The sequence below is a fragment of the Alosa pseudoharengus genome, unplaced genomic scaffold (assembly GCF_046254945.1).
Source record: "Alosa pseudoharengus isolate Yale_2024_CS ecotype anadromous, Long Island Sound unplaced genomic scaffold, YU_APseudo_1.1 YU_APseudo_1.1_scf_10, whole genome shotgun sequence".
In the NCBI taxonomy this organism is placed as follows: Eukaryota; Metazoa; Chordata; class Actinopteri; order Clupeiformes; family Clupeidae; genus Alosa; species Alosa pseudoharengus.
Window position 1 is genome coordinate 32,518,329 of NW_027468565.1, and position 10,000 is coordinate 32,528,328.

At 47.8% G+C, this 10,000-nt stretch overlaps 1 protein-coding gene across 1 annotated transcript in view; it reads right to left on the bottom strand.

Annotated features, from left to right (window-relative positions):
• b4galnt4a (beta-1,4-N-acetyl-galactosaminyl transferase 4a) overlaps nucleotides 1–10,000 on the bottom strand; it is a 100,880-nt gene that overhangs the window by 21,754 nt on the left and 69,126 nt on the right. The window contains exon 7 of the mRNA XM_076299116.1: nucleotides 4,197–4,275. Within this exon, the coding sequence (XP_076155231.1) occupies nucleotides 4,197–4,275 (79 nt within the window). The remainder of the gene's footprint in view (nucleotides 1–4,196; nucleotides 4,276–10,000) is intronic.

The following is a 10,000-nucleotide window of genomic DNA, read 5'->3' on the forward strand; positions in this document are numbered from 1 at the left end:
CTCCCTCCCTCTCTCTCTCTCAATCCCTTTCTCTCACTCCCTCTCTCTCCTTCCCTCTCTCTCTTGCTCACTCCCTCTCTCTGTCTCTTTAAGCTGATGTCAGGGGACCGCATCTCTGTGAGAGGGAGCGGAGGGGTCAGCCGAGGGTGTTATTTTGGGCCATGTAATGTAATGAAATTCAGATATTTATCAGGCTAATGGTGGCAGCCCCCATTCAAGCTGGGCTTTGGCCTGGGTTGACCTGGCCGCATCCTGGCCTGAGGGGTGGTGGGGTGGGTGTGTTGGCCGGTGGGGGGGGGGGGGGGGGGGGTGGCAGGTTGGCATGGATGGCACAGATACAACCCCGCCTCCCCCTAAAAACACATCAAAGATACAAAACCACACAAACACATAGCTGTCATACCTCACTCAACCAACCCTCACACTGTCTCACCCCCTAGAAGAAGATCAAGACACAGAAACTAAAATACAGACAAATCCATCCAGCGCTGATAAGTTCGCTGCGATAACTTAAGATATCTCATGATGCAAAAGCCATGCAATAGTGCGAAACACACGGAGCCCACTGGGGAAGTGAAGGGATGGTTTGGCATAAAGCTTACGGTTCAGCATTAACAAAAAAAATCTATTCAGCTTGGAGCAGCTATAATGAGCTAAATTGCCTTCTACACATTCACTAGTGGCAGGTCAGCCACCCACCTCTTCCCCTCCCTCAGGCTCACTGACTCAAGCATGGGTCAGTTGAGGTTCCTCAATTTCACTCTCCTCCGTCTCCCTGTCCAACTTAACTCCCCACACTGGCAGAGTACTGGCCAATGTCTTTGTTTTTGGCTGCAAGCACATCCACTTTACAAAGCGTGATTTACAAAGTGTGATTTCACCTCACCGAAGAATTCTGTGGAACAAACTAAGACCCCCCCACCCCCCCCCCATTTTTAAGTCTGGTTTTAGTTGTTTCTAAAAATAGCCCCCCTCGGTGTCATTTGCATCCCTGCTGTTCAGCTGATTACACATAATGTATGCATGAGGGAGCCCAATGCAGTCACAGGCGCATTTCCAATTACTCGGCCAATATGCCACACACTTTGCAAATGGAAACGTTTTCCCTCCACTGTCTTTCAATTTCCTCCTGCCGTCAGGAAATGAATTCTGTCAAATGCCTACAGCCCCCACCAAAAATCATCCCTGCAAACCACCCCTTTACACACACACACACACACACACACACACACACACACACACACACACACACACACACACACACAAAGTGTGACACCTATAATGACACCTATAATGACTATACAAAGCTTTACTGGAAACCTCTGAATACAAAGACGCATGAGACATGAGCCTGTTTCACAATTTCCTTAAGGTGCTATGACCCCCCCCCCCCCCTCTCTCCTCTGGAAGAGATTTACTGTGGCCATTGGCTAACGCGGCAGGGGACAGCGTCACGGTAAATCTGCTATTTCTGACAAAGTGTAAAATGTACACTGGCACTAAATCAGGGCGCGGTGCCGGCTGTGGAGCCGTAACTAAGGAGGTCACTCGCCGGTGATTTGTGGCACAGTTTCCCCCCACCTCATTAATATCTCCACTCTTCTGTCGCCGTGGATACTGCAACCCAACCCAACCCGGAGTGGACGATTACCCGCCCTCCGTTTCACAATGCGGAGAGAAAACGATCAAGCTGGTCAATACGCCGGTGATAGTAACGATCACACAGTAAACACATTAGACATAATTATCAACGTGAGGGGGTGTCATATGAAAACGATGATGTGGCCATGATGTCAACCTAGAGACTTAACGATGTGGTTCAGCGGCTTCTTAATGGAGTTAGAGATTCTCTCTCCCTCTTTCTATCACCCTCTCTCTTTCCCTCCCTCTCTCTATCTCCCTCTTTCTCTATCTCTCTCTCTCCCTCTCTTTCGCTCTCTCTCCATCCATCCCTCCCTCCCTCCCTTTCTCTCTCTCTCCCTCGTTCTCTCTCTTTCTCAGACACATCGATTAGAAGTGGCTGTGTTACATTGCTCCATTGTCTGGCTTGTGTCATTGTTTGTCTGATGAGCACGGAGAGCAACAGAACAGGCTCGTTCCAGCTGAGAGCAGCTGAGTAGAAGTCCCTGCGAAGGGCTAAATCTGATGTGTCACCTGCTGACACTAATGGAACCATTCAAACGTATGGGCCTGTGTCTGCATAAAGGCAGAGGCTCAAACAGGTTCACACGCTGAAAAATCCCTTGTGGGTTTTCAGGCCCAGGGAGACCATCCTAACTTGTGGACACTGATGCATCTGAACTACTCATGTCTTGTCTGGCCTGCTAGGGCAGCCGTGGCCTACTGGTTAGCACTTCGGACTTGTAACCGGAGGGTTGCCGGTTCGAACCCCGACCATCGGCACGGCTGAAGTGCCCTTAAGCAAGGCAACAAACCCCTCACTGCTCCCCGAGTGCCGCTGTTGTTGCAGGCAGCTCACTGTGCCGGGATTAGTGTGTGCTTCACCTCACTGTGTGTACACTGTGTGCTGTGTGTGTTTCACTAATTCACAGATTGGGATAAATGCAGAGACCAAATTTCCCTCACAGGATCAAAAGAGTGTATATACTCATACTATACTATACTTCTCTAGCAATGAGACAACATTATACTGACCACTTCAGGCGCACAGTCTCCCAACCTACCCTCTATCTATCTCTCTCAATTGCATGCACACACACACACACACACACACAGTGACTCCCCCACCCACACCACACACAAAGACATCAGAGCAGTAAAGAGTATCTGGTGACTAGAAGAGGCTGATAATGCCCTGCCTGTATACTTTAAAGCAACACCAACAAACTTTCCCTCTGTCGCACGCACACTATTTGTTTATCCAGCACCGGTTTTGCAAATAACGATGTCCACAGACAAGGTAGAATATGTTGCACGATTTATGAAAGTAAGATGTATTGCAAGTCAAATTTGTAGTTTCTTATGTCTCATTCCATCGAACTACAGACCCGCTACCCGATCTGGCAAACTTACATAGTGCGGTTATAGCCGATAGAGGGCCGCGAAGCGAATGCAGAAGTGCCGTTCACCCTGAAACGATTTTGGAAACATTATTTTAAGGTACAAAAAACTCTTTGGTGTTGCTTTAAGCAACTCCACAGAGGGATGCAATAAGAGCAAGTCAGACAGAGAAAGACAGACAGAGGCCATGAGAGTAAGTGTGTCCTGCTGTGTGCGTGTGTGTATGTGTGTGTGTGTGTGTGTGTGTGTGTGTGTGTGTTTGAATGTCGGTGTAAGAGAGAAAAGGTGAAGGGCAGAGAGAGATACTAGGAGAGTGTGTGTGTGTGTGTGTGTGTGTGTGTGTGTGTGTGTGTGTGTGTGTGTGTGTCCAAGTGAGAGAGATAGATGCAAAGTAAGAATTTGTGTATATGTGCATATCTGAAAGAGTGAGTGAGTTAGTGAGTGAGGGAGTTAGTGAGTGAGGGAGTTAGTGAGTGAGGGAGTTAGTGAGTGAGGGAGTGAGAGAGGAGAAAGAGAAAGAGAAAGAGAAAGAGAAAGAGAAAGAGAAAGAGAAAGAGAAAGAGAGAATGTTTGAGCGCTGTGACCAGATGGAGATGGAGCCAGCTGTAGGCCAGTTCCTTAGGGGGAGGAGGAGAGAAGCTCAATTAGAGCAGATAACCCCAGCTTTCTGGTTTCTGGTAACACACACACACAAACACCCAGCGCACACACACTCAAATACACACACACACACATACCCGGCGCGCTCGTGCGCACACACACACGCACACACACACACAAACACACACACACACACAGGACATTTTGGCATCTATTATTCAGGCCGACCCACACAAATATTTCAGGAACAACCTTTGAAATATTTTCTTCTTTCCTTGAAATGTTTTGCTTCTTCGTTTAATAGCAAAAAAAAGGGAGCCTTTCTCCCCTGTTCAAAATATGCTTTATTATTGCTTCACTGTAATGCAAGAGTGCAAGAGAGAGTGTGTTAGCATGAGGTTTCTTTGGATGATGCTGTATGCGGGTCATGTGTCATGGTCATGTGCCTTTTTGGCATATGAACCTCTGATTGACACAAACACACACATACACACACACACACACACACACACACACACACACACACACACACACACACACACACACACACACACACACATCTGCTTCTGACTTACCCCCACTTCAACATGATCAGAGCCTCTGTCATCTTGCTTGTGTAAGACCTCAAAGTAGTACCGTCTGGAGGAGATGAGACTTCAGAGAGACAAAAAAGAGAGAGAGAGGGGGAGAGGGAGAGAGAGAGGGGTGGGGGAGGGAGGTAAAGAAAGATAGAGAGACAAAAAGGACAGACAGTTAGTTTAAAAGAGAGAGACTCAGAGGAGAGTGTTTTTTGTAAAGTGTGAAAGAGAGAGCAAACACAGTGTGACAGTGCCTGTTGTGATGTGAGGTGGGGTGGACGAGGGCTTGGACACTCCCGAAACCCAGCATGGTTCTGAATGCCGGTTGAGATGTGTGTGTGTGTGTGTGTTGTGATGTCTTGAGGGTCGGAGGGGACCGGTCAAAGCCCAGCATGGTTCTGGAGGTTTGGAAGATACCACTGCAGGGGCCCATAAAAACGAGCAACCAACCGGCCAAGACCTCCCACTGCCCAACAGCACGTGTGTGTGTGTGTGTGTTTCTGCATGTGGCCGTGTGTGTGTGTGTGTGTGTGTGTGTGTGTGTGTGTGTGTGCGTGCGTGCATGTGTTTGTGTGTGTGTGTGCCTAGATGGGTGATCATCATGGAGTAACCCGTGTGTGTCAGCTGATCAAACTCAAACTCACATCCTCTGAAATTTGCCACCGTCGTCTCCCACCACAGCCTCTCAAAAATCACACAGAAATGGGAATTCATCATCTCAAACCATGTTTGCACATTGTTAGCTTTGCTTGAGTGCAAACATAAACACACACACACACACATTTACACACACACAGCGGAAAGCGAGAGGCTTTCAGTGGTATTCACTGTTCAGAGCAAACTAGTATGAAAAGGAGGCTGCGTGCGTGCGTGCGTGCGTGCGTGCGTGCGTGCGTGCGTGCGTGCGTGCATATGTGTGTGTGTGCGTGCGTGTGTGTGTGTAGGAATAGAGGATGAGGTCTGATGAATCCGGTCTGCAGCTCTCTCATCTCTTTGTAATTATTTGATTTTGTTTATCCATGCTGGCTAATTTGAGGAGCGATATTCTCCGCACAGGGCTTGTAAAGAGGAAAATGTGCTCATGCATTTTCATGGCAGCAACGGCGGCTATTACACCACATGCAATTAGTTCTGCTGCAGAGTTGTTTTTTCCCCTGTTTTTTATGTGTTTGAGTGTTCTCGTGAGTGTGTGTTTTGTGTCTTGTTTATTTGTAGTTTGTTGTGTGTGTGTGTTTTTGTCCTTGTACGTGTGTCTGTCTCTTTGGGTCTGCATTTGCATGAGTGTGTGTATGTGTGTGTGTGTGTGTGTGTGTATGTGTGTGTGTGTGTGTGTGTGTGTGTGTGTGTGTGTGTGTGTGTGTGTGTGTCTGCACGCATGCGCATGGTAGACTGCTGTTGAGAGACAGCGAGACAGAAACCGAGTCTGTTTGCCAAGACCGGAGTGGCTGATATCGCCTTTGAAACACTGATCTGGCTGGTGAAATTACTGAATGGCACAAGAGGAAAAGTGACCCTGGTCGTGTCTAGACTGAGCGAGATAAACAAAAAACACTCTAACAAACCTGAGAAGAGAAGAGAGGAGAAGAAAAGAAAAAAAGTGAATGTGGGCTATGTCTATCCAGAAATCTAGTCCAAGGTCTAGCCTTTCTGAACACAGTAAAAGGGACAATCACAGAATTACAGCCCAAAAACACTGGTACTTTACTGAAATAAATAGGCTACATTCAAATAAAAAAAAGCACTAGCCATTCCATCTAGGCCACGAAGAACAAGGTCTCTTGCAACAGATACAATAAAATGAGCAATAAAAGATTTGTTTGCATTTTATGTCTGGTCCTAAAATGACAAAACTGTGCTTGACAGCTTAAAGGCAAACCCAAGCAGGGGCTGGCTTCACAGGCGAGCCCACTGGGTCTACTGAGCAAGCTGGTGCTCATTAACTCAATAACATGGACCGGCTTTGAGGCACTTTCCCTGCCTTTTATTGGGATTGATAACATTATGAAAGTCGTTCTGTTCTGCAGTTTAACATCATGACAAGTTAGTTTGCCAGCAATGCATTTTATATAACCCATCTGGGTGATCCAATTAAACTAAGCATACAAAGTAGCACCAGTGAATTATATTAAACCTGAAGCTATAATATAACATAATATAGTACAATATAACACAATAGTTATTACTCAAACTAAAATAGCTTTACTTTGACTTCACCACAGCTGAATGGCAGGCTGAGAGTATTCTATCCCTTTAATGCCTATTAACCTTGAAGATCTTCAGATTTATTTCAGCTTTTGGCCGATGTGAAGCAAATGTAATTGAATCTTTATATGAGAAGGAGGTCCATTCTGCACACATCTGTAGTAGCCTGCAGATAATGGACAGCCCAAGTGGACACTGGAGCAGGCTCACTCAACTCCAAAAATAAATCCCTCTCTGGGCGCAAGCTAGAAAAAGAGCGAAATAGAGAAAGAGAGAAATACAGGTAAAGTAGAAAACCGCACTCTCAAGCATTCAACCCACAGAAGAAAAAAAAAAACCTGTCCAGTCTCTCTCCACCATCTGAGCCCTGTCCACTCCACAGCTGCCCAGAAACCCCTGACCATCTCCCGTGGTCTGGACCGTGACCTCGTTTAGACGCGCTGGCCTTTGTGTGTGTGCCTGCGTCTCCTCAGACATGCGTGTCTGGGTCTGGGTCTAATTTCCTCCTATCCTTTCCTCTCCTTTTCTCTCCTCTCCTCTCCTCTCCTCTCCGCGCCTCCTGAGGGACTCTCCCCTCACCTCTGCTCTTCTGTCTCTCTTCAAACGCTTCTCCAGCAGCACAGACAGGCAGGACATCAAGCCTCCGCCTCAAAGAGGCTCTCCTCTCCTCTCCTCTCCTCTCCTCCCATCTCCTCTCCTCTCCTCTACTCTACTCTTCACAGATGCCACGAAAAGGAGTGCTTCTCCCTCACACACAAAGTGGCCGTTTGTTTTGTCATCACGGGGCCATTTTGTTCTCTGCCAAACAAACAAAGAAACTCTAACACACTCTGTTTGGATTAGTTAGATACACATACTAAACACTGCAGCACAAACTCATACACATTTTTAAATATATAGCATACAAACAGCATACACATAAACACACACACAAACACACACACAGACACACACACACACAGACACAGACACAGACACAGACACACACACACACACACACACACACACACACACACACACACACACACACACACACACACACACACACACACACACATATTACCACTGTCTGTCAGTGCTTCTATTTTCTGCTAGAGATGCATATGTTATTACCAGGAGTCTCCCAGGTGTGTGGGAGACACACACACAACACATACACGCACTCACACATTCACACACACACACACCATGGACGCTCAAATGCACACAATGAGAGCACACCCTCCAAAGCAGACAAACAACTTAACTAGGCTGATCAGTGTGCACTGGGGGAACATGCTGCGAGGCATCTTGGGGAGAGACAGGCAGGTAGACACAGATCCCAGATGAAAACAACACCTCTCCCCCTCCTCCTCTTCCTCCCAGACACATTGGGGTCTCACCATGACGGGCAGAGAACGCGCAAGAAGCACCGCGCAGACAACAAAGAGATATAAACACAGAGAGAGAAATAACAAGAGTGCGGGAGAGAGAGCAAGAAAGAACAGGAAAGGCACAGAGAGAGAGAGAGAGAGAGGGAGAGAGAGAGGGAGATGGAGGGGAAAAGGGAGAGAGGAGGTGGATGATAAGACAGAAAGATGGGTAGCAGCACTGCTGTCAAAACAGGAGATAGAGAGAGAGAATAAGGAAGGAGAGAGATAGAGGAAAAAGAGAGAAAAAGAGAGAGCAGGGCAGAAAGAAAGGCAGCGGCTCCACCACTGACACGAGCGAAAGGAGAGGAGAGAGTGAGAGAGAGTGAGAGAGAGAAAGACACAGAGAGGAAGAGAGAGAGAGAGGGAGAGAGAGAGAGAGCTGAAGGACACGGAGCCGGGGGCCGGAGACTCCGTACGACACGGGCCGGACCAACTCTCCCCCAGCCCTGTCCAGCCCTGTCCAGCACAGTAGTGTCTGGCGCAGAGGTGAGAGTGTGCTGCAGAGTTCACTTCTGTCAACACTGACAAATGATCCAGGCCACACTCTCCGACAGAGATGAAGAGACAAACAGAGAGAGAGATAGAGAGAGAGAGATAGAGAGAGAGAGCAAGTGAGAGAGAGCAAGTGAGAGAGAGCAAGTGAGAGAGCAAGTGAGAGAGAAGATGTAACAGAAGATGAGAGAAACAAATAGAAGACAGTGACAGTGAGATGGAGAGAAAGAGAGAAAATAGCTAGCGAGAAAGAGAGAGAGAGGAGGTGGAGACAGTTGGATATGAGAGAGAGAAACAGAGGACAGCGTGAAGATAAAGAAAGAGAGAGAGACAAGAGTGTGGATGTGATAAGGAGGGAGAAAAAGGGCAATAGTGAGCATGAGAAAGAGAGAGAGAGGGAGAGAGAGGGAGAGAGAGAGAGTGACAGCAGCGATTGATTGAGAAATGTAGAGAAAGTGGGAGAGAGAGAACAGGGGTTGAATGAGAGAAATTAAAAGAAAGAAAAAGAGAGAGACAGAGCAAGAGAGAGAGAGAGAGAGAGAGAGAGAACAAGACAGTTGGGAGCTCTTTGCACCCAGGGAGAGAGCGGACAGGCTTTTAATTGCCTGACTAATTGCAGTCTGTGTTTAGAGCATCTCCCTCAATAACTCAGCGCGGAGAGGCAGACAGCCGAGAGCAAGGCAACGCAAACGCGCTTCACGCCTTCATGGCGATCGCTATCACGGACGGGGATTACGACAAAGTCTGCACTGCTGCTGCCAATGTCATTAACACTACATTGTCTCCCATGAACCCAGTGAATGATGATGAGCCGATTCTATGAGAACACACAGCCTCAGTTAATTTTTTTGGGGGGACTCTCACTGAATGAGGCTTTTTTTTTTTCAACTTTTCCTCTCCAAGGTCGCGGATGGATTTTCACCCACTGGTGTTGAAAATGAATAACACCGAACTAAGTAGTCCAAACGAGTAGACAGTTGGTTTTGTTGAGGGTGCCGGAAGGATCCTCAGTGCCTGCCTCTCTCCGCTGCATACCAATAGGCCCTATGCAGCAGCAGTCGCCTCACCAGTGGGGAGGGGAGGAGAGAGAGATGGGGGGATGGGGGTGAAGAAGAGACAAAGAAAAGAGACTTAAAGAGAGAGAGGGAAAGAGGAGACACACAACCAGGGATAGACAGAGAGAGAGAGAGAGAGAGAGAGAGAGAGAGAGAGAGAGAGAGGACATGAAGGGCAGGTCAAGAGAGTCAAGAGAATGCGATGTGCTTCCACATGCAGAGCTGCTTCACAGGCCTCCATGAGCATCCCCCTGGGTGAGAGGGAATGAAAGCTAGAGCAATTATAAATGTAATGGTGAGAGGTTCATCATAGCACCATTCAGACATGCCCCTGGGACTCAGAGAGAGAGAGGGAGAGCGGGAGAGAGAGAGAGAGAGAGAGAGAGAGAGAGAGAAACTGGAAGAGAAACCAAATTCAAAAGAGTCTCTCTTCCCCTCTCACCGTCTCTCTTTTGTATTCAGAGGGGATTTCAGCATCTCTCTCCCATCACCCTGAACCCTGCCGCAGGATCTCCTCCAAACCCCCAACCCCTCCTCTCCTCTCCTATCCCCTCCAATCCCCTCCAATCCTCTGAGCTCCTCTCATGTCCCAGCTCCTTTTCTCCTCTCCTCTCCTCTTAACATCCAGCCACCTCTCTCC